Source organism: Nothoprocta perdicaria, unplaced genomic scaffold (assembly GCF_003342845.1).
Source record: "Nothoprocta perdicaria isolate Ctin4 unplaced genomic scaffold, notPer1 scaffold_112, whole genome shotgun sequence".
Classification (NCBI taxonomy): domain Eukaryota; kingdom Metazoa; phylum Chordata; class Aves; order Tinamiformes; family Tinamidae; genus Nothoprocta; species Nothoprocta perdicaria.
In genome coordinates this window covers 768614-796391 of record NW_020454228.1, presented here as the reverse complement: position 1 = coordinate 796391, position 27778 = coordinate 768614, and the positions used below count along the sequence as shown (strand labels likewise).

General features: G+C 39.8%; 1 protein-coding gene across 1 annotated transcript in view; it reads right to left on the bottom strand.

Annotated features, from left to right (window-relative positions):
• Positions 1–27778, bottom strand: part of CDKL5 (cyclin dependent kinase like 5) — an 89412-nt gene that overhangs the window by 35760 nt on the left and 25874 nt on the right. The window contains exons 4-8 of the mRNA XM_026052008.1: positions 16159–16204; positions 12775–12911; positions 9748–9868; positions 8514–8573; positions 1184–1274 (exon numbers count right to left, since the gene is read on the bottom strand). Coding sequence (XP_025907793.1) covers positions 1184–1274; positions 8514–8573; positions 9748–9868; positions 12775–12911; positions 16159–16204 — 455 coding nt within the window. The remainder of the gene's footprint in view (positions 1–1183; positions 1275–8513; positions 8574–9747; positions 9869–12774; positions 12912–16158; positions 16205–27778) is intronic.

Sequence of the window (27778 nt, the reverse complement as noted above, 5' to 3'; positions counted from 1 at the left end):
TTAAATACATCAACCTCCCCTTTCTCTACCAGCTAAAAGAGATAAATTTAGTCAATTATATGCGTCCATGATTCCTTATATATTTCCTTGTGCTAACAAAAGAGTTTTGAAAGTTTCAAGTGAGATTAATATGGCATATGACAAGTTTTTGTGTATGTCTTTCCTCTTAAAACCTGATCATTAATAAAGACAGATAATAAAATGCTGTATAAATAAAATGGCCACTACTGATGCTTTTTCCAAGTTGTTAAAATAAATATGCACTTTTTGGATATTCAATAATATCTGTTTTCTCCAAATTATGAAAAAGGGCTCTGAGATACTARTGGCAACTTTAATATGCCATTCTGCATGTAATAATGCAAATTCATACCAACTGGATTAACAGAGCTCCATAAGCACTGGGATGACTTTATGGAGAGAGTAATTGTTATCTTTTGCATTACCATTTCAAGAAATGTCTCCTGTTTCTTAGCAGCATGAAGCATTTGGCTTAAAGCTCCTCTTTGATTGAATCTGTGGCTACCAATCCTTTTTTTTTCTAGAATATATATGGGAAAGCTCTCTCTCTCTCTCTCTCTATATATATATATATATGTATGCATATATATATAGATTGATACAGGAATTTTATCAGAGTGCTTTTTTAACTTGAAAGAAAGACTTGAAAGAAGTGCCCAGTAAAGAGAGTGATGGAAAGACCACATGCAGTACAACTTTAGTTTGTTGTCCCTTCCTTTACTCTTATGAGTCCTAATTTACTCACATGATATTTGAAAACCTATTTAGCCTTGCAAGAAAGGAAATGCCACATTTTACAGATGATAAAAGAGCAAAACTAAATCATCTGGCTGAAGCTGCTCATACCACTACTGCTTGCAGAGGTAGCATGACAGCAGCTGTTGAGTGCTTTAATACAGTGATTCACAAAGACTCCTCCCATAAATTCCTTACCACAAAAGCTAGCACCATCTTTTTGTGCTGCTTCAGGAGTGATCGTGATCAACGATTCATATCCACTTACTGGAAATGAACCAAAATACTTCATAAAAATCTTAAAGTTTCTTTAAATCTACCCTTTAAGTTAAATAGAGCTCCGCATTGCTAAATCTCAYGAAAGATACAAAACGTAAAGAATCGTCCAAGATTTTTGTGTCGTGGCTGTTCTACAACCTGCACCTACCCAAGCAGGAGTTCAGGAGAGCGGTACCATCTCGTAGCCACATATTCTGTATAGTTAGCATTGCTGCCCTCGGAGAGATTACGAGCAAAGCCTGTGAAAGTAAACAATAAACATGAAAAATTRCACCTTTTTTCTTTTTCAATAAATATGCATTCCATTACTGATTTTGGCAACAAGCAGTCACACACCTACTTAAACAGAAGCAATTTATATCCCGTAACGCACAGTGATGTCTCCAGGGACTGCAAGTGTTTGCTGAACCAGAGGCTTTATTGATTAACACTGAACATCAGTGCGCTCGCTTTAATGACAAGCTTACTTGTGCACTGCCCTCAGACACTGGCATTCTGCCCTGACTTCTGCTGCTTTGCCCTAATAGAAGAGGACTGACACAAGTTACTTGTCAGTCAGTACGCCACAGAGGCTACTGAAACACAGTCACTAAGTTTCACTGTGAGGTGTTTGCTGCAAAAGACAATTCGTAACAATGAACATTTAACATACGCCTGGGGAGCAGACTCTTCAACCACTGATCCTGACTACTACAGTCACACTGTATTCATCTTTTTTATTTCCAATTGGTTGAGATACTGTGTTATTCTTGTCCAAGGACCTTCCTCTTCTGATTTGTACTTTCAGATGAAACCAGCAGTCCACCTGACTTGGCAATCAACATGATCTTTTCCTCACAACTCCAAAAGACAGGAATGTGAACAAAAAATGTTCTCTATAACTACCTATCATACTGCACTGGTGCAAGCTCCCCATCTGCTTTAGCATCACATTCCAAGCAAGTCTCTCAACAAATCTGCTCCTTCACATCATTTCGTTAAGAACCCACAATTATTTACTTATTTACAACTGTACCAGGACTTGAATTTTGTAACAGCTCAGAACACCGACGCAGAGAAGAGGGCACATACTGGAAAAGGCAGAAGTAGGAATCATTTAGATTATGTTTTCATTCCCTCTGTTATCAATGTACAAAGCTGAGCACCACAGGGATGAGGTTATTAGATTCTTCACTTAGAAGTACTAGAGGGCAGATGCTGTCATTATTTTTAGAAAAGTATCACAGATCTTGCTGTTTTCAAGTGACTAATAATAAGGTGAAACTGAGGTCAGACAGAGCTCAGCAACAAGACCCTGGATGTGTATGTTCCTTCCTGGAGCTCAAACTGAGACAAATTTGGGAGGCTGAACAGCAGAAGCAAAATTTTTAAAATGCGTTTTAGTGGGATGTGGCACTAAAACTTGACCCAAAATTCACTTCAATCAGATCACTGGGAGTCTTTCTATTATTTCTCAAGGAACAAAGAAAAAATAAAAATTCTACAGTCCTGCAGGCATAATTTCATTTTCAGAATCAGTAAATGCTACTTAAATATAACAGTCATTTTTCTTTATTTCTAAGTTCTTAYGCAGAAACTGCCAAGAACATTTTTCCTACACAGCTGGGACTGTAAGGTTACTTTGATTATTTTATTGTGAAAGTGGATCTCATTTTACAGCTTAGTATGAATAAGTCCAGTCACACTGACCCCTGTGGTACAGTAATTTCCTCGATGCTAAAGTTTAGGTTAAGAGATTGTTAATAGACTAGTGACTTGACTGTTAACAGACTAGTGATTTGAGAAAGCAGTTCCTCAAGAGTTCCCTTTCTTCAAGAGTTAGTAATCTACAAGGCATCTACATAAGAGAACATAAGAGATATTTCTTTAACCCTACACAGGAATAATTCTAACCTGTTCCCATAAAGWTCTACTGAATTTCACCAATGCTGATAGAGAAAAGCGTGAAAGGATTTTTTTTTTTTTTAATTACTGAAGACTAATATTAGGATTACAAACAGCACTATAGTTAGAAGTGCTTAGGTACTTCTGCTTCTGTTTCAAATCACATGACCCATCTGATTAATCTTGTCAGTGAAGCAAATCTTTCACTCTGCTCTTTAGAGGAGAGAAGGATGAAAATAACCAGGAGAAAGTGGATAGCCAAAGCAAAGAGTGGGAATCTCCAAACTGAACGAGGAAAGAGCAAAAGACAAGATGTAACAAGAGGGATGTGGAGCTGCTGGAGRGAGTCCAGCGCAGGCCTGCAAAGATGATCAGGGGCCTGGAACATCTGCCCTATGAGCAAAGGCTGAGAGAGCTGGGTCTGTTCAGCCTGGAGAAGAGGAGGCTGAGGGGGGACCTGATCAGTGTCTATAAATASCTCAAGGGAGGCAGTGAGGAGGAGGGGACCAGCCTCTTTTCAGTGGTGGCCGGAAATAGGACTAAAGGAAACGGCCAAAACCTGAAGCACCAGAAGTTCCACAGGAGCTTAAGGAAAAATTTCTTGACAGTGAGGGTGACAGAGCCCTGGCACAAGCTGCCCAGAGAGGTTGTGGAGTCTCCTCTGGAGATCTTCAAAACCCACTTGGACGTAGCCTGTGCTCTGTGCTCTAGGTGACCCTATGTGTGCAAGGGTTGGACTGGATTATCTCTCGAGCTCCTTTCCAACTTCAGGGATTCTATGACCCAAATGAGCACCCCATGGCAGCCCGGCTGCACTGCACCACGTCTGCGCCACGTCATCTGTCCCTGATGTATCAACAAGAGCCAGGATGCATCCTCCCTCCGGCCAGTCCACTGGAACTTGGCCGCAAGCAGGAGCTACGAATCATGCYGGCGATCAGCAGCAGCTACTGCAGCCCAACCAAGGATCAGCCCCCAGCCTTTATCGATCAAGTGCAGCATGGATTTGATACTGCAAGATAGAAAGAACAAAATATTATCATGGGCTTTACTGTGATTATRTACTTTACCGGGTAATATAGAAAATCATTTTCATAGAATCATAGAAGGCTTAAGGTTGGAAGGGACCTCAGAGGTCACCTAGTCCAACCCCCCTGCTCACGCTTTTTACTACTGCTTTGATTCTATGTTGCCACGCTGAAAGATGATGGACAGAATCCATACTTCAAGGAAGTGTGACACCTCTTCTAAGGACACTCTTACTTTTTTACTACAGTAGCAAAACTAGCTGAGAACACTGCTGCTCCTTCCTTCGAGTTGTGCTGAAATGGCAGGAACAATTTTTAGATATGAAAATAAAAGAAGGCAACTAGGGGGAAGACTAGACTGAACCTGAAGCAGCAGGAAGGCACTAGATCTGAAAATGATGAAAGGTGATTTAGCAGACAACAATTACAAAAATGAGTTTTCAGAGTGTATCAGGATGTATGGACAGAGGAACAGCTAAAATTAGGACAAGAGGAAATGGCCTCAAGTTGCACCAGGGGAGGTTCAGGTTAGACATTAGGAAGAATTTCTACACAAGAAGAGTGGTGGGGCACTGGAACAGGCTGCCCAGGSAAGTGGTGGAGTCACTGTCCCTGTTAGAGTTCAAGAAACGTGTGKATGAGGCTCTTAGGGACATGGTTCAGCAGGCAGGGTGGGGATGGCTTTATGGTTGGGCTTGATCTTGAACATCTTTTCCAACCATAACAATTCCATGGTACCATGAAAATAAAACAATAGATTTCAAAAAAAGCACCAGAGGAAATTCCTAACAGGGTAGGAGAGATGTCAAGGAAAAAGGTGGGAGGGGGAAAAAGGAATTGAAAAGATTATTGGTTCCTTATAGAAGGCAAATCCGAGTTAGACAAAGTAAACCACTCTCACATTAATGCCATTTAAGCACTTAACTAGGCACCTAGCAATGCCATGGAACCTCCACTGCTAGATTTTAAAGAATAAACTGAGGAAATATCAGTCAAGAATGACAGAGATGTGCCTAATGCTCCCTTTGAGTAGGTGGAAGAAGGGAAGAATTTTCTGAGGTCTTTTCCAGGCTTGCGTTTCATGATTTCTATGCTTACACATCATACAGAGATTAAGAGATGGTTAGGAGAACAAGTAATTCTGAAGAAGTGGTGTTGACACACGATACATACGACTCAAAATGCGTAACTATTTCCAGTAACAGTCAGATGCATCWGCTGTAGTCGGCATTTTGTACTGTTCTCTTTTTCCAATTCTATTGGCAGAAATTACACCCACGCAACATGTGCCAAAGCAAGCACCACATTCAAACTCATTTTTATCTAGTACAATATGTACAGAACACACCACAAAGGCCATAAAGAACTTGTCTGAGTTCTAACTTTTTCGAGTTTTGTCCACTGTGTTCATTCTGCAATATCTAGTTACCACAGTATTTGCATTTAGATGGACATAAAGACTTCTTTGCCTGTGTTGTCAGCACATGAGAATGTGGTATTGCATGTGACAAGTACCCATGTTCCAAAACATGAAGTAAGTTGGGTAGACAGGCAGCATGTGTTATATATCATTCTGAAAGTCAAATTTCACCACTCTCCACTGTGTATGTGCACGAAATTCTTGTGGTTAATTTCCTTCTGAGAGATACATCTGCAGTAGTAACTTAAGCTATTTACAATAATCTCAATTAGCAGTAAGACTAACAAATTATAATTGATCCCAAGTTACAGAAGAATGCTTGATATTTTAAAATAATTTAAATAATTTAAATAATTTTAAATTAACCAAATCTAAGTTCAAAGTAACCTAGATAAACAATGAGTGCAACACAAGTTCTCACAACTTCATGGACTTCCTTCTCCTGGGTGCTGGGAGGACAGCGGGAATGAATTTCTTCTCCAGAACCAGAAAGAAAACCTGGCTACAGTCTATGAGATGAGCAAGCTCTCAAACTAGACAGAACATCAACACTGTTGATGGAATTCATCATTGTCTAACATTGCTTGAGAAAATCGCTGTCCAAAACATGATCACATCATTTGTTTGGCACATTGCCCCATAAAGCTCCTTTGTGCAAAGGATGGCGTGACAAGTTTGCACACAGAGATTTGTTAGCTGATGGCAACCCCATCAAACAACAAATCAGCTCCAAGGGAGAAAGGCACTTTCGGAGGAGGGAAAAAAATCAAGACTGAAGAGGAAGCTGAGGAGTGAGAGGGGAAAGGGCAGGCTCTGTGCTGGGGCTGCGCGAGGGCCCTGGCTGGCAGGGGCAGCCCCCCTGGCGCCGCGCTGGGGCTGAGGGGAAACCACCGCCCCAGGGCTGCTGCGGAGGGACACGGCTGCYGGGGAAAGAGCTGCAGACACCAGCAAGGGCCCAGGCAACTACCCAAGACCTCTGCAGCCCCCCTGTTGAACTTTATTAGGGCTTTATTACAACTTTAAAGTGTAATTAAAACTTAACGTTTATTTAAACTTTCTTATGGCAGAGCTCAGAGGGTGGTGATCAGTGGTGCTGAGTCCAGTTGGAGGCCTGTAGTTGCAGTGTTCCCCAGAGGTCAGTCCTTGGTCCAGTCCTGTTCAATTTATTCATTAATGACCTGGAGGAAGGGACGCAGCCTCCYCTCAGCAGGTTTGCTGATGACACGAAACTGGGAAGAGGAGCTGGTAGCCCCGAGGGCTGTGCTGCCATCCAGAGGGACCTGGACAGACTGGACAACTTGGGGGTGAGAAACCTCATGAAATTCAACAAGGGCAAGTGCAGGGTCCTGCACTTGGGGAGGAATAACCCTGGACAACAGTACAGGCTGGGGACTGACCTGCTGGAGAGCAGAGAGGGACCTGGGTGTCATGGTGGACAAGTTGACCATGAGGCAGCAGTGTGCCCTGGTGGCCAAGAAGGCCAGTGGGATCCTGGGGTGCATTAAGAAGAGCGTCTCCAGCAGGTCAAGAGAGGTGATCGTTCCCCTATACACAGCCCTGGTGAGGCCACATCTGGAGACTGTGTCCAGTTCTGGGCTCCCCAGTACAAGAGGGATGTGGAGCTGCTGGAGAGAGTCCAGCGCAGGGCYACCAGGATGATCAGGGGCCTGGAACATCTGCCCTATGAGCAAAGGCTGAGAGAGCTGGGTCTGTTCAGCCTGGAGAAGAGGAGGCTGAGGGGGGACCTGATCAGCGTGTATAAATACCTCAAGGGAGGGGGGAGGAGGAGCGGGTGGCCTCTTTTCAGTGGTGGCCACTGATAAAACTAGAGGAAACGGCCACAAGCTGAGGCACCAAAAGTTCCACATGAACTTAAGGAAAGTCACCCTCAACAGTGAGGGTGCCTGGCCCTGGCACAGGCTGCCCAGGGAGGTTGTGGAGTCTCCTTCTCTGGAGATCTTCMAGACCCGCTTGGACGCAGCCCCATGTCACATGCTCTGGGTGACCCCACRTCTGCAGGGGGGTTGAGACTAGATAATCTCTAAAGGTCCCTTCCAACCTCAACCATTCRGTGATTCTGTGATTTGTGGTTCTTAACACCACACAGAAAACAGTTGCTTACTTCAAAGAACACATACGGATTGAAAATGTCAAGGTTTTTCCTAGAAATGTGATTGTTTCTTAATGCTTGGGCCAAAGTCTGTTTAGGATTAAAAGCAGTCCTGCAAACAAACATCGTTTTTTGTGTCACTAAAAGTTGTTGTATTTTTTCTTTTTTTTTTTTTTCAACACTGCCTTATTCCATTCAAAATTGATGAAGTCTGAAATAACAGCTTTCATGAAAACAGCTCTGAGCCAAGTGCCCTGGTGCAGGACTCTGGAAYTGGTTTTTATACAGCATTGCAAACTGTAGGTTTTTTCTGTATTTATGTGGCATTTAGAACAAAATACAGGTTTTTGGTGTATACTTTGCACAGCTGTCTTCTAAGGATTAATCACATGGGTATAGTTTGTCTTGTGATTAGGGGCCAATTCTTCCAAGTCTTAAAGGTGGCATTAAACAGGCATTAGTTAGTCAGGAAATAACGAAGTTCACATTGCATAGACAACTCTGACTTTATTCTCAGTCATTATTTATTCATTCAGTCATTAATCGTAGTATCACACATTATCCTTGATTAACACAATAATACAAGCTGATGTATACAAAGGAGGACAAATGTAAAAAATTGCTTTTATGGACTGTTAAGGATCACACAATAAGGATATTTTTATTACAGATAAACCTACAGTTCTGGTAGCCTTCTAATCAATTTAGYATCTAAGCTTTGTTTAACTAAGTGCCAATAACACTGTTAATAAAACCTTGTAAAATATAGGAAGAAGTAACATGTGAATAGAATGGCTGTATTAACACTGGCATTTCACAAGATATGCGCAGTAGAGCTCAGAGATGTTTCAAATTAGAGCAACAAATCTGAATGAGTAATCAATTCTGAGAACTAAAGTGAATTTAAGTGGTATCCACTGTGTAACATTTTTAAGAATAAAACAGCATCACACTGCAAAGACTGCACTAAGAATTTCTCTTAAAAAAAAAGAAAGAACAAACAAGAAACAAACAAAAACGCAGCTACTGAACTTACCAAAGTCGCACAACTTCAGAACATCATTGTGGCTTATTAAGAGATTCTCTGGTTTGATATCTGGCATATCAAAATAATAGGAAAAAAAAAAAGACAGCTGTTATCTACTCTTTRATTTTAATAGGTTATACTGTTCACCAAGTTTAATATGCTCAAACAATCAGAAACAAGGCATTAAACAGAAACTGCTGAAAGAAATACCATCAGGTTTCAAATGACGATGTTTCTGAACACGCAGAACACCCAGTTCCTACAATGTCTTTTAAGTGGTTTCCCAACAAAATAAAGGWAGATGAAAGAGGTGCTTACAGATGTTCCTGGACATCAAAGCAATACGCAGAATACAGCATTTGGCAATGTAATAAACAGAACCCTATTTAATTATCTGGGTAAGCAGCAAAGCACTAATGTATGCACTCATTASCTTTGGTGTTATGATGACCTTTTTGTTCACTTCTTGTTGTCCCTTTAAAAAGCATACTTCACGAGCCTGTTTATTTTTCTTAAATGGATGCTACAGTATTTTATAAGCTATATTTCTTCAAACTACATTTCACTAAATATTTACAGATTCTTGCCCATGTTTGATTCATTTCAAATACTAACAATACACTGAATGTTTCCAATAGATGAAAACTCATATACAATAGACATGTTACTTTTGCAAAGGCATAAAGCAAAATAAGATTACTACCTCAGGATAATATAAGTGAACATAAAAAATACAACATTAATATAATAAACATAAATAAAAGTAGTAAAACTCACATATCAAGGTACGTATTATAAGTGCTTGAAACTGAAGAGGAAAGAACTGAATCCATTAGAGATTGGAYGAACTGTCTTATACAGAAGGTAAAAGCAGATGACCAAGCTTCAAGTTCTGTGTTACTCTTCTAATATTTTATTACTAGGTTCAATGTGAAATGATTGAGCCATGAAATGTTTAAATAGTCTCTTTTCCTCATGGTGTAGCTTTGCTGCCCTGGACATATGATACAATCTCTGCTTACATGGCAAAGACACCAGTGGGTAACAACCTTTATATATAGATAAACTTCATTTAAAGCAACCTGAAGGTCGCCAGGCTTAACACCCAACCAAATTCAAATCTTTTCTTTTTCCTAACAATAAGTACTTATATTTACATCAGTGCAAATTAATTCAGGCTATAACATATTTCCCTACAGTAAATTCCTACCAGTAAATTCTATATGTAAAACTACAAACTTACCTCTATGAACAATATCATTCTTATGACACCAGTGAATTGCTTTAATTAGCTGGTAGATGTAGCTTTTCACTTTTTCTGGTGGAACTCCATTTGGCATTTCTTCTAGCAATTCAAGCATATTCTAAGTGTTTAAAAGACATATTATTTAAAAAACATATACAGCAGTAGCCAGATTAACATGTCTTTGACATACTAAAGCAACCTACATATGCCAGTGAGCCTTACTATAAAAAACCACAACACTCAAGGAGTATATTTTAATTATACACATGCTACTAGCTGTTTTTGTTCTAAAAAAGCACTTGTGAAGACAATGTTCCTTAAAGGTGAACACAAGCATACTCTAAGACCTTAAAAATCTGTCATCAAACCACTTAGACTAGAACTTCTAAGAATCATTTACTTACTAGAGACTGCTTAAAGAGAAACTCCACTTCAGTGTTGCTGTACAGAAAATATTGCAAAGAACAGCATTTTGTAATTATCCTACTATGCTTTAACATACAATTTTCTTAATTTTTAAGTTAGTTCTGCTGCTTTCATCTAGCAGGGCAAAAGCCCGTCAGTGTGAATGAAATAATAAATATATAAAAATACCTCAAATGGGCATAAATAATATCCTAGGGAGTAACCTGAATCTTTTTATATCAGTTATATTTATCTTCCATATCTTTGTGCTACCTTAATTGCGTCCAAGCTAACTATGATATGGAGAGACATAGGGGAAAGAAATTAACTGTTTACACTGTTAAATCTCCTCTTCAAAGGACMTTTAGATTTCTGTTATGCTAGCAAACATCTCCAATTTTGCATGTTGAGAAGGCGAACGGAGTTTAGCCTACTCTAAATCCTAATCAAATGCATACAGGGTGGCAACAGCCCACCTGAAGACAAAAAAGAGCCTTATATGCTGAATTCAGAGGTAAAAATAAGTATTTGGGTTATATTGTTTTACACAATGCAATTTAGAACTAGAGCATTAAACAGATTTTTTAATCTATTATATGTTTACCTCACCTTTGACAAACATTTAATTCTATATTTCTGATTTTTTCTTCTAAAATATTTTAATGAATGCAATTACGATACAAAACGAACAGATCCTTTGGTAATTTTTCAAAATATAAAAAGCCATGTTTTGCAGTCTGAGAATCTATATTGAAATTTATGTATTTGAGTGCAAGTTTCCTTCTAAATACACTTTCTCTTCACAAATCACATATGACATTGGTTTAAGTTAGAATCTCTACAGTATTGAGGTCTATTGCTTTCAGTAAGTTAGCCAAGAAATTAGCATTATAAATATGAACCGGAATAGCAGAAACAACATAGCAGGGCATAATCCTATGTGAAGACATTAACTAAGGGGATGATGGACAAAGGAGATTAGACTAAATGTAAATTTAAGTAATCTGGATTTGGGTATTGTAGAGCTAAGATTCCTTGAAGGACAAAAGGCACTCATAATCAGTTAAAAAAAAATTAACCTCCTATACCATATTTTATTTAATTCATTTTACTATTCCTTATTCATCAACACAGAAATTATCCAGGTCTTAAAAGGCATCTATAAAGGGCTGTGGAAGCTACTTTACACATCTGAAAATGAGAAATATTCACAGACTGCAAAGTGTAACTGAAACTATTAGTTACCACTGAAACAGAAAAGATWCTGTGCACAGGCTATATGTGATATCTATCGTTAGCATTATATTCTTATATTTTGATGCAAATAATGTTAGGTAAAACAGCCTGCTCTATTTATCCAAAAATATTAACCATTTTTTGAAATACAGCCTTTTCAATCAGTTATTTTTTCTTATTCTGATCTTCCAAAACCACTGCTAGAGTAAGCTCAGGCAAGCCAGTGATAAGACAAGATTAAATCTATCTTCCAGCTTGTATGTGATCAAAGACATTTAACGAGTCTGGATGAACCACAGGAAACACAGGTAGAGTAAGACAAGGTTTGGATATTAGAGCAAAGCAAGATCTACCACACTGGAAGTTCCTGATCTGCTGGTACCTAATTTCCACCAGGCCATGTCATAGCACAGGTAACCTCACATTACGCAATGAAAACACACAATTGATTATAAACTGAGGAGAGGAGACATCCTATTTAAGGTGAGATATCTTTACACATAAGGGAAAACTGACTGAAGAGAAGCAGCACRCTGCAGCCTTTGAGAATCACTTTGAGAACTTCAACCAAGGGAACAATATCTGAGGAAAGCTACATAGACACAAAGTATTTTTTATGCTTGCATATAGTTCTACCTTATGTAACTGAATATCATCAGTTATTTTCATGAGAAAGTGCTAAATGGTTAGAATATAAAAGTAAAGTTTACTGTGGCCAGGAAGGTTGCAAAAATAAYGGAAGACCAATGTGTTCTATGTTGTTTCTCCTTGGAAGCAGACCAGGACACTTGGCAGCAATGGGCCAATCTAAGAAAATTTTGGAATRGATTCAAGTGAGGTCAGGATTGAAAATAATGACAGTGACTTCTGCCAAATCTAAGCAGCTATTGATACTGAACTTGTTACACAGAAATAGCAACAGAAATCTTATTTTTAACAGGGGAGGACAGATAAAGTTGCAACAGATTCCGTGGTCAGAAACGCACGATCTTGTTCTGAAAGACTCTGTCAAGATTAACTGCACGACACAACACAGGTTACTTAACCAACTTCACATTTAAACTGGACTAGAGAGTTCATACAGAATTACTTTTTTCAGATGACACCTGTTCCAGTTTATATAATTTGAATGTGTTTGTGTTCATAAATGACAATTTTTTAAAGCTATTTAGAGATAATAATGATGTCTCGTGATGTAAAGACAATAACAAAGTCGTAGGTGTTTTCTCACAATATAGGTCCAACTTACAATTTGGATTCAGAACACCTTCTGCTAATTCCTCTTTTTATGTTACAGTAGTGCCAGTTTTAGAGCTATTTTAAAAGACTTTTTCAGTAATCTGATGATTTAATTGCGGGAAGGATAGTACAAACTCAACTCACTTTTTCCACATATTCAAAAACTAAATATAATTTTCCTCTTCTTCTGAAGGCTTCTTTCAGCTCCACTATGTTCTCCTGTTTCAAAGTGCGAAGCATTTTAAGCTCTCGTAAAGTGGTTTCTTTGACTTCTTCATTTTCTAGTGTGCAAAGTAAAAATGACAGATTAAAACTTAATAAAAAATAAAAACACAGAGTAATGAATGTTATGAATATTTTATTTGAACTCCTGATTAAAATCTCTATCACCGGATATTACGGGCTCATTTTCCATCATGGTCTCCTCCTGCTGCTTGGATCTTGTCTGCACTGGAAGAGAGGTGCATGATTGTGCTGTCGCTATATAACCTTGACACACTTCCCTTCCCTACCACCCAGGTTTCCAGCAGCAGAAAAGGTGGCAAGAAATAACCCTTTGCATTTCTATTTTTTTTTTTCATTCTGAAGAGTTGTAAGATATGTACAAAGAGTTGTAATATACACGCATAGTTTTTGAGAGCCTGAGTGCAGAGACCCCTCCGCTGCAAGAGGCACACGTAGCACATGGCTGAAGCACTGGGGAGACCAATAGACAGAGCACAGACACTGGAACTGAGAGCTCAGGTTAGTCAGTGCGAAAGTCTACTCGATTGTGTTCTAAAAATAACTTTTACTAAAATTGGATTTTTTATATTTTATAAAATTGGAGAATTAAAATAATCCTCCAATTGCCATCACAGATTTTAAGTCATAAACACAGATTTTGATGCCTTTTAAGTTTTTCACAAAAGRTTCTTAGTATAGATTCAGCAAGCAGACCACTGCAACAGCCATAGTAGGCTGATCCAATTACAGAATCACAGAATATTCAAGGTTGGAAGAGACCTCTRGAGATCATCYAGTCCAACCTTCCTGCTCCAGCAGGGACACCCAGAGCACGGGGCACAGGGCGGCATCCAGGTGGGTTTGAAGATCTCCAGAGAAGGAGACTCCACAGCTTCCCTGGGCAGCCTGTGCCASGGCTCTGGCACCCTCACAGGAAAGAAGTTCCTCCTCACTTGGAGATGGAACTGCCCGTGTTTCAGCTTATRCCCATTTCCCCTTGTCCTGTCACTGGCCACCAMTGAGAAGAGCTTGGCCCCTTCTTCCCTGCATTCTCCCTTCATGAACTTATACATGTTAATCATAAGTTCATGATCCAAAGAATAAGTTCATGATCCAATTGATCCAAAGAAGCCTACAACCCGTGATTCTGAGGAACCACAAGAAATTCGACTAATCTTTTGGCAATTTAGTGGTCTGAAAGCTGTTCAAGCAAAGGAGAGTGCTTTAYTAAAGCCTTGTGAACTTCTTACAACCAAGTGGCCCTGAACCGGGTGAGTTCTAGATGATGCTACCTAAGAAAAGTTAAGTCAACCAGATTAAATTAGCATGCAACGCATTCAGTAAAATGAAATCCATTAACTCAGTGAATTTGCCCATGCAGTCAGTGAGAGAAAATAAAAATAGTGGTTTTTTTTCCAAGCAAGCAAAAGGACAAAACAGATTGGCAGGGGGGAGAGGGAACAAACACATACAACCATAATCAGAAGAACGAGGAAAAAAAAAAAAAAAAGGAAGGAAGGAGGAAAGGAAAAGAAACCTCTAGTACCGACACAAATGTTTTGATTTAAAATATCTATATATATAATTTAGAGCAATCTAAATCATCTGATTTTGAAGCAGAGTGTTTGATGTTGGCTTGAATCAACCTGATTACATATTTTCTTCCACAACTAGACACTTTCTTCCCCAGTGCAGTATCAAACAGCAACAAAGAATCAGTGAAATAGAAGCAGCATTAGAAACAATTATAATATATTCATTTTTTTAATGAACTACCCTGCTAACAAGACAGATGTTAAATGGACTGAATCAAATCTATGAAAAGAACTTCTGTCATATTTTCTGAATCTTGTAAACAACCAGCTACTGCTCCAAAAAGTCATCCATCATGTAAACCAATATGGCTTAATACTGTTAGCAAGCCATATCTAATGGCAATTTTGTTTTTTTTTTTCTTTTTTTGATAGAACAGCTAAAATACTGATTCTGTTAGGGCCCTGATAYTGAGATTCATTGGTTAGAACCTGTCCTCAGCAGCAGATGAAGTCCTGGAAAGCAATTGTGAACTACTCTCATAATCTGTTTGAGAGGGCTGCCACTATTTGGTACTCCCCTAGCTAGGGAGCTAGGGTTTAAGACAGATTTCTAAAGAGCAAAGTGGGAAGATTTAGCAAATACATCCTCCAAGTGCCTGGCAACATCAGCGGCAAAAYGGGGTTTGCACAGCAGAAATAACAGAGGCAAATTTGACCTTCCTGTTCCAGAGAACTCTGAACACGGTGCCTCTGCAGGCCTTGTGGCCAACCATATGACCACGGCCACCAGCAATCCCGTAACAAGACCGGAAGAGAAAAGTTGGCTAAAATAAAATGGGYGCCTTTTCTTTAAACATATCGTTAGAACATTCCTGAGCCTTCAGGAAAGCCCCAGCCCGTGGAAACCACGGCTGCGCTGCCTCGGGCCGGGATTACTCTCTCTGCTCCTTCTCCCTGGGCTGCTCCTTGGGCCTGCGTTAGTCCCTGAGGGASGGGCTGAGCTCTGACAGGCGCAAGGCAGGCGCCAGGCCGCAGGTGCCGGGGCCAGGCCTTGGCTTTGAGCGATGCTGAGCGGGCAGCGCCTGGGTCCTGCCTTCTACCCCCCTCTCCGCCAGCAACAGTCACCTGCTCTGCAACCTCGGTCACACCGGCAGGATACAGAGGCTGCTCCCTGAGGAGCATCCCGTGGGAGAATGAGGCCAGCTGAGGGGAGAGCAGAACTGCTCCTGCTTTACGCTGCTCCCTCGTAGTCCCCCGCACWTCCCTGCAAACTCCTGCAGCAGGATTGCTGCAGAGAGACTCCCAGCGATCTCTCTCAGTCTTCTCCATTTATCCCTTCAAGGGTCTCTCTCCAGCAAATTCATTTCAGTGCTGAACATCTATTCAAAATCACCTCCCACACATAAAAATGTTGATGAAGCTCATTTTTGTTTAAATTAGTAGGATGCCTCAAGTACAAGAGGGTTTTTTGCCACTCTGTGATCACATCTAGCCTCCAAATGACAGCTCCTACTACCATGCACTGGACCAAAATCTCAGCCATGCTAACATGGATGCACCAAGAAAAAAAGCACAGCAATTTTGTTCACTTTGAGTACCTAATGCAAGGGCTAGGTAGGTGTGAAGTATCAGGAGCCCTAAATACTCACAGAATTAATATTATCATTTTAAAATCATAACTTGATACGAGAGGCTTCTTATTCAGCTGGAGAGATACCAGCAGCATAGTTGTTGACACAAAAGAACACGTAGGGGAAAAAAAAGTTACCTTCACTGTCCTTGAATTTCTTGATAGCCACAATTTCATGTGTCTCCTGTAAAACACAAACCAAAGTGAAACAAGCATTTTTTTCTTTCTTTTCTTTCTTTTTTCTTCTTTGTTCTATCTGAGCATCACAGAAAATAAAACATCCAGACAAACTCCACAAAATAAATGTAAATCAACAGAGAATTTGCTAAGTATCTCAGTGCTTAGGCCAAACACAGCACAAAAGCATGTGTGCGTGCACCTGCCCACACACATTATCAGTTGTGGCCAAGGCTTGCAATGAGACTTGTAATTTTGGATTGCAAAAGCTTTTGGGTTCCAAAATTCAATCACCCAAAAGGARTATCATTTTTACGAAGCACAGTTCTTTGTAACTCCTAGAAARAGAGAAGAAAACAAAGGAAAGGAGCAGATCTCTTACGAGTAGCATATCCAGAACAAACAGCCAGGATCACCTACCACATTTGAAGCTGTTAATCTACGCTTACTACGTGGTAACAGGTGGTAGCTTTCTAGCACCTTCTCAGCTTTGTGTTCCTCTAGCATTCTCACCAGTCATCTTTTTCGTTACGTTCAACCAAGACACTTCTCTTGTGCGAGCCAGAACGCATCTACCATATGACCAAAATGTAGCTCACATGGCAAGACTGCTGCTACTAAGATACCTCACTATTAACAGGCACAGAATAACRGCAGCAATAGGAAGGTGAAGCCTCCACAGCATGTCTGAAGACATGTGCCTAATCGATTATTAAACAAACCATAAATGTACTCCATCTTTCTTTTCTAATGGTCAAAACWTTCAAATCTGAAAAGGCATGTGATCATCTTCAAAATAAAAGCACGTAGAAGGTTTACTGTAGATTGTATATAATGCATTTAAAGAGTTTTATATGAAAATCAATGCTGCTACTACTAAAATCAATAAAAAATGGCTTTGTATATTTATCTTAGATTTAATGGYGGGGAAGTATTAAGAGGAAACTTATCCACCATGAAAGACATTCTTGCTATTAGTTCTCAGCACTTAAATTGTTTGTCTGCTACCAAACCCTMTCTCTCATATACATTAGCTTTATTTGGAGGCTGACACATTGCATAAATTTCTGCTAAGATACTACAGCTGTCCAAGATCTACCCTTTGCACAACCGAACCACGGGCAGGAAAGACAAGGATGTCAAAACTGAAAATATTATATTCATTTCAGGTTAGGAGTGATTCTGAAAAGCTTGTTCATTGCTTTCATGTCAAATACAGTATCTGGGTTTTTTTTTTTTTTTTTTGATTTATAAAGCTTTCAAACTGAATTGTCTAAACAGAACTGAAGCCTGGTTTACCAATTACGTTGTTATTTGTGGATTATAACATTAAGCTATTGTTTTTAACCACATGGTAACTACAGTTGCCATGCTAACATTTAATGGCACACTGTTAAGAAGCCAAGTGCATTTAGCTTCTTTGACTTCTACTTTATTTTAGGTGCTTTGCTAATTAAGTCTCTGAAGGGCTATTCAGAAACAGTGCCCTGAAATTGTCCCCTGTAGGCTCTGCTGCCTGTAACACACCTGGATTTAGACAAGAACACACACCCCTCTTCAAATACGAGCCAGATACATGTATTAGCATCCTGTTTCATACAACAGAAAGCAGGAATTTGTAGACGTTTCAGCAAYCACTAAGCAGTCATATTTTTATTCTCCAAGTAATGCCTGAGTACGCTAAAAGAAACGTAGTAGGTGTTGGAATCTGTTGCCTCACACAGAGAGCAGTTCTGCACCATTCAAAAAAATTCAGTGTATGTGTCATCTCTGGCTTCTGTGCCATATGCTGCTGACCCCCTGCTGTACACAGTGACTATTCTGGGAATTAAGTTTAAGAAGTACTTGGGTCACAATCTTGCAAAGACTTATGTAAGACATGCTATGCAAAAGTCCCATAGCATCCTGACTATTCATAATATTTAAAGCACATGCGTGGGTCTATGAAGAACAAGAACATAAAGAGTTTAGCAATACACATATGGAAAAAAAAGTTATCTAAACAGTTCAGAAAACTATGACATTTAAGAAATCTTCATTTGAAAAGCCTTATCACTTACATTATTTTATAAAACTAATTAAAATCATCACAATGAAGTAATCAAGAATTACTTTGGTTACACATAATACACTTATTTGGTTTGGATTGTATGCAAAATGAATATCCTATCTTTTAAAAAACAAACAAGMGTATATTCAACTATCTTGAAAAAATAAGACAGCAACAAAATGAAACTAGACAGCAGATGCTTTGAGGAACTGCATTAGCAACACTCATTTCTCCTTACGAAGAGACTTGCTCGACTCGCAAAGAGCRAGGGCAGTGGCATCAGGAAGGCAGGCTGGCAAACAGGGACCAATCTGAATACAGAGTCACCAAATAGCTGGTGTTGGAAGATGCTTCTGGAGGTCATATTGGTCCAACCACCCTCCTCAAACAGGGTCACCATGTTGCCCAGAACCATCTCCAGAAGGTTTTTGAATATCTCCACAGTTGGGGACTCCACTATCTCTCTGGGCAAATTGTTGTAATCTCAGTCACTCTCCCAGGAATAGGTTTTTTTCCTAAGATCTAGATAGCATGCCCTGTTTTAATTTGTGTGCACCACCTCTTGCCCTGTCACTGGGCACACTGAGACTGGTGTCTTCTTTACAACCTCCCTTTAGATATTTAATCCAACTAATCAGATCCCCGCAAGCCTTTCCTTCTGCAGGCTGAATACCTTGAGCTCCCTCAGTTTCTCCTATGACAGAAGCTCCAGGCCCTTCATCATCTTTGTGGGACTTTGTTCTCTTCGCTCTAGTAGCTCCATATCCCTACCAACAGATTTCCATCTCCACATGAGTTCCATATGAGGAAGAACTTCTTCACTGTGAGGGTGMCAGAGCCCTGGCACAGGCTGCCCAGGGAGGCTGTGGAGTCTCCTTCTCTGGAGATCTTCCAAACCCACCTGGATGTCGCCCTGTGCCCCGTGCTCTGGGTGTCCCTGCTGGAGCAGGGGGTTGGACTGGATGATCTCTAGAGGTCCCTTCCAACCTCAGCCATTCTGTGATTCAGCAGATGTGGACCCAGACCTGGATCCACATCCCAGATGCAGGGCTGAGCAGAGGGAAGGATGCCCTCCCTCAACCTACTGATACATGCAGCACCTGGATTAGGAGATAGATGATACAGCTGTCAGTAATACAGGCAAGTGAATGTCCTGCTTGAGGTTTTCCAAGAGGCACTAGCATGCATTAGGCACAGTGGGAACAGATACCAAACTCCTAAGCCTTCACAAAGCTAATTTGACATTGCAGTTCAGGTTGCTATGGCCTTAGATGCCCTAAAGGCACTTAAAGGTCAAATTTAGACTCAGGCACCTAAATTTCTTAACATCCTCTTGGAGACCTCAGCCTTTCTGTTCTGATTGCAGTTCCGCAGAAAAAGACCAAATTACAATTTTCTAAAGTAAGAATATAATTCTCTAAACCTTTTTTYCCCTTTCAAAAGCTTTTATTCAAGACTGTATACTGAAATGTGAGCAGAAAGTGCAACTAAAAATGTTCAGTCTGGCTGCAGATGCCTTATTTAGGTAATAGCTCAATATCCGAATCCAATCATGAAAATTGCTCGTATTCAGTCAACACACAGGCCAGGTAGATACATGCTCTACTGGTTGAATCAATGTTTCAGACTTAAATCAAGGAAATAAAAAAGTCAACAAATAATCTTAAATATTCTGTGCTCTTTATGGAACAGGCAGTATCCTTTTTGGTCTCTACCACTAGCTTATACAATAAAGTGTGAAACTGGAGTTCAGTTAGCCATAGCTTTGCCTCACTCTGCTACATTTACTATTAAGTACCAAATTACTCCACTCTATTAAAAAATTCTGACAGCCATACTTCACTTTAGATTCAGAGCTAATGAAAAAATAATTGCAAATTTGCAAATGCAGTGCTCAAATATCCCTTAGCATCAGTGATCCCTTTGCTCATTAAGCACATACATGTGTATTACAAATACTCAACATAATAAAACATCTCTACGTATCTAGAATAACTCTAACACAAAGCCCCAGTACACAAAAAGATCCTTAAACACTCAACCCACAGCCATRATTATGCCCTTCAGAAAATTATGTCATTTGGCTACAATTCTATTGCCTCATAAGACAGGCTTTAATATGGCCTGACTTCCTATCAGCTATTTTAATTTATACTATTACAAGTCAAAAGGAAATGGTACCAAAATATGCAACAGGAAAATCTGAAGGAGCTCAGAGTAAAGGATCCTTAGTAGAAGCATTCACAAAGTAAGTTTAAAAGATAAAAATGGTAATAATCTCCTGGAAGTTCTGATCTTCTGCAGGCATGCCTACGGATTCGGCACGCAACTACCTCCACGCAACTACCTTGTCGGCTTAACGGCGCGTATTTGACCCAGGTGGTGCAAAAGCAAGGACCACCCTTGACCATGCACGTGTGAAGAGACAAATCAGTTACTAAAAGAAGGTCATCCATGTCTCTGCTCTGGGTTTTTCCAGCAACATTCACAAAACCAAAGAGTGAAGTAGCAATCCATTTTGTTTTTATCTGAGTTATAAAATAACTCCAGAACAGAGCACATATTAGGAGAGCAAGTAATAAAAATTGACAGATCTTAGTGATCAGTCCTAACTTACTCAAATGTGGATTTCTAAAGCAACTGAAAGCAGGGGGTTTGATTTATAAAATCAAACATGAGTAAAGATAGCAATGGCCAACACTGCACAAGCAGCAGAGCATACTGCTCTGCTAACAAYGATCAGTCTGTTTCTTCTAGGTTTTATACTGATACATCAAGTTACATATAAACCTATGATATCGTGTGGTCTGTGCTTGATTTATGTTTTCCAGTTTGTACAATTATGAGGCTATAAGCTCAAAAAATAAACAAGCACTTCTGCTAGAAACAATCACATTCTCTGCTCATAGGCATATATTTCATAAAAATAACCAATAAATCAGAAAAAAATACGAACTGATCCTTACCCAGTAAGAATTATATATGTAAAATTTCATTTGCCAYATTACAGACAAAAATATCAATAGAATTCAGCCAAGTATATTCTACAGCTAATCCTTCCTGAACTAAGTACAGTTTTCTTTTGAACTGCATAAGCGTGATTATGCTCTTTAAGTGCTTATGATAGATCTTGCAATAATCTTAATTCCAGTAAAACTGATAAAATATTGTAAGTCAGTTAAGAGGCAGTAGAACCCCATGAAACCATTTCAAGATGGTAACACTGATTTATTTCTAAAGATTTGCTTTTAAGGAAACTTAAAAGAAAAASAAAAAAGTTTACAAAATTATTCTCCAAACTAGCAGTAACCTATATTTTAGCATTTTAATAGGTCTTGATCGATGTATCATAAATGAAACATTTTGCATTATGACAAGCTTTAAATTCAAGTCAAGTTTCCTTGTACACTCAAGTTATGAGAGGTAACTGGTGTCATTAACTAGACATAAACTAGGCCTTTAATACATCTGCCAGACTATCTGCATTCTTTTTTAAGGTGAGATTTGGAACGAGAAGTCAGAGAGGTGTATTCTGTACGTCTACAACACCTTGGGAATTTCCCTCAAGAGGCATTTSGCTGCTTGCATTGCACATTTCTCCCTTGAGAAAGTTGTGGTCCTCCCCTTCTTCTCTTCTTCACCCCCTCCTCAAAACAAACCAACCAAACAAAACCCACCTTGGTTTATCTATGATATATGACCTTTAGTGATAGGAGAACCTTTAGGAAATTACCTCCTCCTTATCTAAGGAGTCCCTATTTATTCATTTCAGCAAGAAATATCTCCTCTGGTAAACAATGACAGAGCAATATTTCTGAGTTTCTATAATGCTTTTATTTGCTGCAAAATTGATTATCATTTCTCCAATATATACGTGTTACAGCTTACGTAAAAGCAAGCAATGGATGAATCACCACAATCCATTTTCTATCTCACTGAAGCAAAATATTATTCACTAACCAGCTCAGTGCAGGACGACTCTTCATAGAACAAAGATTTATGCATTTACGTGCCTACTTTAAAGCAGATGGCTGTAATGTCTCCTAAATAGGGAGGAAGGAAACATGGTGTAGAGAAAACTTAAACCAAGAGCCACCTGAAAACTTTGGAGTGGCAGCTGTAAGAGCTGAGCTATCCCACTGAGAGAGGAAGCATGAGCAAAGACTCAGGCCTCTAGCTGCCAGCTTGCCAGGAAAGGACCAGTAAGGAAGCACAATGAAGGACAGAGACTTCCTTTTTTAATGCAAACAGATTAAACATAGTTTGTTTTTTATTTCTTTACCTTTTTGAGAAACACTTGTTGCCTTTTTGGAAGTTACAAAAAAAGAGTTTTCTTAATTTTCCGATTTTATGTGGTTTAAGTCAAGTGCAGCTTAAGGGACTCATGAACACCACGGCATTTCCCACCCAAGGGACGGATGAGCRTGGATGCTGGGAGACCTGATCAAGCGGTGCCGCTGGGGACCAGCGCCCCAAGGCTCACAGGGGGAGCTCCCTCAGGAGGAGGGCGAGCTCCTTCCAGCTCCCCCAAGGCCCAGCAGCGCTGGCAGGGCCAGGGGGACAGAGACAGGCGCTCTCCAGACCACGGCAACTTCACGCGCTCTCAGCGCGTGTTGGGAAGGGCTCTCTGCAGACCTGCCTAGCCCAAGCAGGGCCAGCCAGAGCAGGCTGCGCAAGACTGTGTCCAGGCTTGAACATCTCCATCCTTAGAGATATTTTGAATATCCTTGGGGATGTTCAAAGGCAAAGGGACAAGATGGTGACAGGCCTGAACTAGCTGGACACCGTAGGAGGCATGCCTGAACACTGAGAAGAGCGACCTAATAGAGGAATTATATTCTTCTGCATTGGGGAATCTCCTGGTTTAATCCTTTTTCCTCTACTTTCTTCTCACTTTCTATGAAACTTAATATTGAGTTGAAGTAYCTCAAAGTGACAAAGCTTTTGTTTCGGATTAGGGGAGCTGCAGAGTGTGATTCAGGGTARGGCTCAAGTCAAGGTGCTCTTACTAAGCCACTGCAGGAAGCTGCTTCCCTCTGGACCCCAGAGAAAGCCTAAAGGAGAGGGTTCTCTTCAAAAACAAGCAAGTGAACAAAAAAATCAGCCTTGTGCACATTCCCTTCTATCCTGCTTTACATTATGCCAGAATACTCTAAAGGCCGGGTTTTCATTAACGTGGAGAATGAGTAATTTCTTCAACCCCAGGTTATAATGTTAGGATTTCATTTTAAATAGGCCAAATCCACTGAAGTATTACTCTGGAAACACACTGGCACAAAATGTGCTCATTCAGTATTTTCTGTTAATTACTGCGCTGGTGATAGGGGTTAGCAGAGAAACCAGTGCTCCTCCAAATGTTTTTTCATATTTCCATCTTTCTCCAAGTAGGAAAGTAAATATGCATTCCCCAAAATGTTGTACAATAGCATAATCAAAGGGATCTGGAAGAAAACGCAATTTCTGAATACTATAAATGCAACCATTCTGACTCTTCATGGTAAACTAGTATTACCAAGGCAAATATTTATAATTTGGCCTTCATTTTACTCTATTGTAGCAATACTGTACCACTAATCTCTATCATTTTACAAATTGAGAGTTTTATTTAATCTAAACTACAGAGATGTAAAATGCAACACAAATTCAGTAAATAGCTATTTTTCCTTGATACTGAGAAGTCAGTAGCACTCATTTCAATTTTAGATCCTGATCATCTTCCAGCTCTATTAGGTTTTTTACCTGTTATGTTTGGAAATTGTGAAATAAATCAGGCAATGAAAGTAAAGCTATTTGCATATAGAAAAATATTACTTTGGGAAGGAATCAATATTTATTAATTCCTATAGCATGTTCTGGAAACTTCAAATACAGTGATTGTGAAGTAGAAAAAGGAGGAAGCCAGAACAARCCTCTCAGTGCCTCACTGGATTTGTACATTTGTAACAGCAATTAGCCAGCCTTACTGCTTTGCAAAAATACTGATTTTATTAGTGTGAGGAGGCTTTATTCAATTCTCCAATGGTCTGAAACTTCTAACAGTAATCTCATTTCCATTAACAAAGTATCTATGACATGCAGCACTAGTAAGTACAAGGCAGARTTCAAATTTCAATAATATTTTTTGCCATTCTCCTCAAACCATACTCAAAGGAAGATATATTTGAAGAGAAACTCCAACCTCTGTTTTCTAGCCTCACTTCTTTAGCTGCTTTTCCCAGACAACTGTATTACAGCAAAAAATGARTATCAAAAAAAGAAGCAAACAAAGATTTTGTAGCATTCACCGAAAGACATATTTTGCTGTCCCCTTCCTTGCTTTCCTTATCAGGAGATATTTTTTGTGAGAAAAAAAGAAAAGAAAAATAAAAACACGTTCTTACCACAGCAAAACCCTAGGGCAATGATATAACGGGGGAAGCTCCATAGGTGCAAGCTGGTACTACCTTCTTGTCCCCAATTTTTTAATTGCTTTAGCATTTTAATGCAGCAGGATTACCTTTCTCTGATATTCCAGTGGTAACTCTCTCTCACTTCTGATGCTCTCTGCCAGCCTAGTGGGTGCTCTACATATTCCATCCTAAAATCAATGCTCTTTTCTACTTTCCTTTCAATTCAGCTATTTTTTATGCTTTCTTTCAGTCAATATATTGAAATGTGTTTCAGTGAACATCATCTTTTTAAAACTCCAGCATTCAAGTTTATACAGAAAAAAAGTCTTCTTCTCTAGGCTTAGACGGTCAGCACATTTCTTGGCCAATATGGGAAAAATTCTTCTCTCAAGAAAACTGCCATTTTGCTCTGCCAAACATTTCAAAATACATTCCTTTCAGAGGCTGTCTCTTCTTTACAGAATCGTACTAACATTAAAATCCTACATAAATCTATCACAAAAGAGAACAGTAGGCGAGAGCCATATCTTGAACAAAAAAGCGGTTTTATTGATCACTGTTGCAGCGTTGTTGGAGGCAGGGCTGCCTAAGTAAGGTGTATGCTAACTTAYTAGCTTGAGAGACAGAGATTATATGAAGAAACACACAATAAAAATCTGCACCCAAGGAAGACTAAACTTGTCACAGTGAAGAAGAAACTGCAAGTATCCAGAAGTATTCACAGATCAGCCCTTCTACCTCTGTGCCTCTACCTCCACCTCTGTGAAAATTCAGCTTTTGAACTAAATGAAGAGAGTTTATGGAGATGATGTAGGCAGTTTCTACAACGCTCAAAGACCCAATACTACGTAAGTATTTTTTCTACATGTACCTCACAAAGAAGAGAAGAAAAAAAAAACAAAACATCACACTGGTTCCAGGAAATAATAAACATAATAATAATAAAGGTTATTTAATAAAACTTACCTCTGGAGATAAGACTGCCTAATACATCTCATTTTCACATCACACACGCACTTGAGATAGGAAAAGAGGTAACATGCAGCATTTATGTTCACAGTGAGAGTTTGCCCAAACTTGATAAAAGAATAATTCTTGGAAACGGAGGGAGGAAWGCAGGGCCTTGGTCTCAGCAAGCTCATTGTTTCAAAGACTAGGTGATCCGAATGAAGAGCTGAGGGCCAAGGGAGTTCAGTGACTAAAGGAACTATAAAAAGAAAGCTGAATAATGCAGGCTGAAAACAGACCAGAAGATCAAACCAGGAAAATGAACTAGGTTTTAGAAGCTAGTATCAAAAACAGCAGAACAAGCAAGCAAAAATCTGTGCTTGCTGCTTTCCAAAATCCTACTGGAACCCCATTTTACTGAAAGCAGAGGAATGGTGAGAATTCAGAAATAGCTGCAAGCCTCTCAAAACACATGGGAGTCTCATTCCACGCAGTTCTGGCATGCACAGAAAATGAAGGCAGCAGGTTACGAGATTCACCATCTCAAATACTAGAAGCTGACAGCTGTGTGACAACTGCGTGGGCACCCATATGGTGGTATATGGATGAATTTTATTTTTTGAGAAAGCTATCAGCAAGAAAACGGTAAGTTTATCACAGTGTATAAGAAGGGGAAAAGGTAGCATTCTTTTATTAGAACAATTGATATAGGCTAAAGAAATAGCTCTTCAGGTCTAGAATAGAACCAGCAATCTCCAAAGCTAAATATAAACTGAAAATAAGTACTGTGTGTCTAAAGAGACTACTAACACTTCCAGGACACCTGAAACATTTCCTAACATAAGACAGGGTCCATTTTATCTACCTTCAGCCAACTAGGTGTTAAATACCCACGTCTCTTGTTCACAACTTAAGGTACCTTTTAGGGCTTAAGGTACCTTTTAGGGAATAAAATGATCACCACTTCCAATGCTGGATATACTACCTTCTCTGTATCAGTTTGCCTGAGTAGCACTGTCAAATCCACTAAGGCCACCACAGTCCGTGGGACTGTACCTGCAACACACAAGTCAGGAACAGCGAGGCCGTCTCCCCAGGAGCGCTGGAGAGGCGAGGGCGCGCACGCTCGCGCAGGCCCCAGGGCGCCCGGCCGCGCTGGCGCGAGCGGGCCCCGGGCAGGCCCCCGGGCAGGCCGCACGGGCACCGGCAGCTCCAAGCAGCGGCCCTGCTCACACCTGGCATTGTACGCCTAGCACAGGACAAGAAACTAAAACAACAACACTTCAGCAGTGCTTTTTACAGCTAAGAAAATACACATTCATTTATTGTGCAACAGAGGAAGGTAGTAAATAGTATAGAGAATGTATGTAATTTTATATAGGGGAGTTTCTCTGAGAGAGCCTGTTAAAACTGGCTTGATTCAGTTACGAGGAGTTTACRTGGCTGAAGTAACTGGGACTTGGGCTGCCTTCTCAGACTCTTCACATGAGAGTGTCTAGCACTTGTACTCTCATCCAGCATTACTTTGATTTTTGGGATGCTCTGCATTCCTATTTATGAACTAAATTCTTTTTTGAGGGGAAAAGGGCAGTGCAGAGAAAGTCAGGTAAAGCAAGTCTATTATTGATCTGGCTGSACTTTTATCTTCTGCTCCACTGCTAATGTCATCTTTTGCTCCCTGTGTAGCAGCTTTCCTGCATGCCTCTCTCTGTACATTAACTTACTGATAAGATACCCTTCCAAATCCCTACAAACACTGAAAGTGGAATGTGATTTTTTTATGACCGTGAACCCTGGTTTTGATTGTATCTCATTTATTTTGTACATGTTGCCCTAGGGCCTACACAGACAAAGGAGATACTTCAGTGGCCCCTTTTATATTCTATAGCCAACAAACAAACCAACCATTTAATTTCTTTCCTTAAAGCTGGTTTATCTTCAAGAATTAAGTGCTAATATCTGATCAGGTTCACCAACAAGTGAAACAATCTGCCTTTTGTTTTTCTAGAAGACTAACAAGCTTGCAACAAGGTAAACTAATTGGTCTCCCATGAATTCTCACTGTGGACATCCAGCACCTTGGTATCTGCTGGAAAGACCATGCACCCAGACACAAACAGTCCTGGAGGTTCCTGGAGGGCACTGACGACAGCTTTGTGACACAGTGGCAGAAGAGGCAACAAGGAGTGTGCTG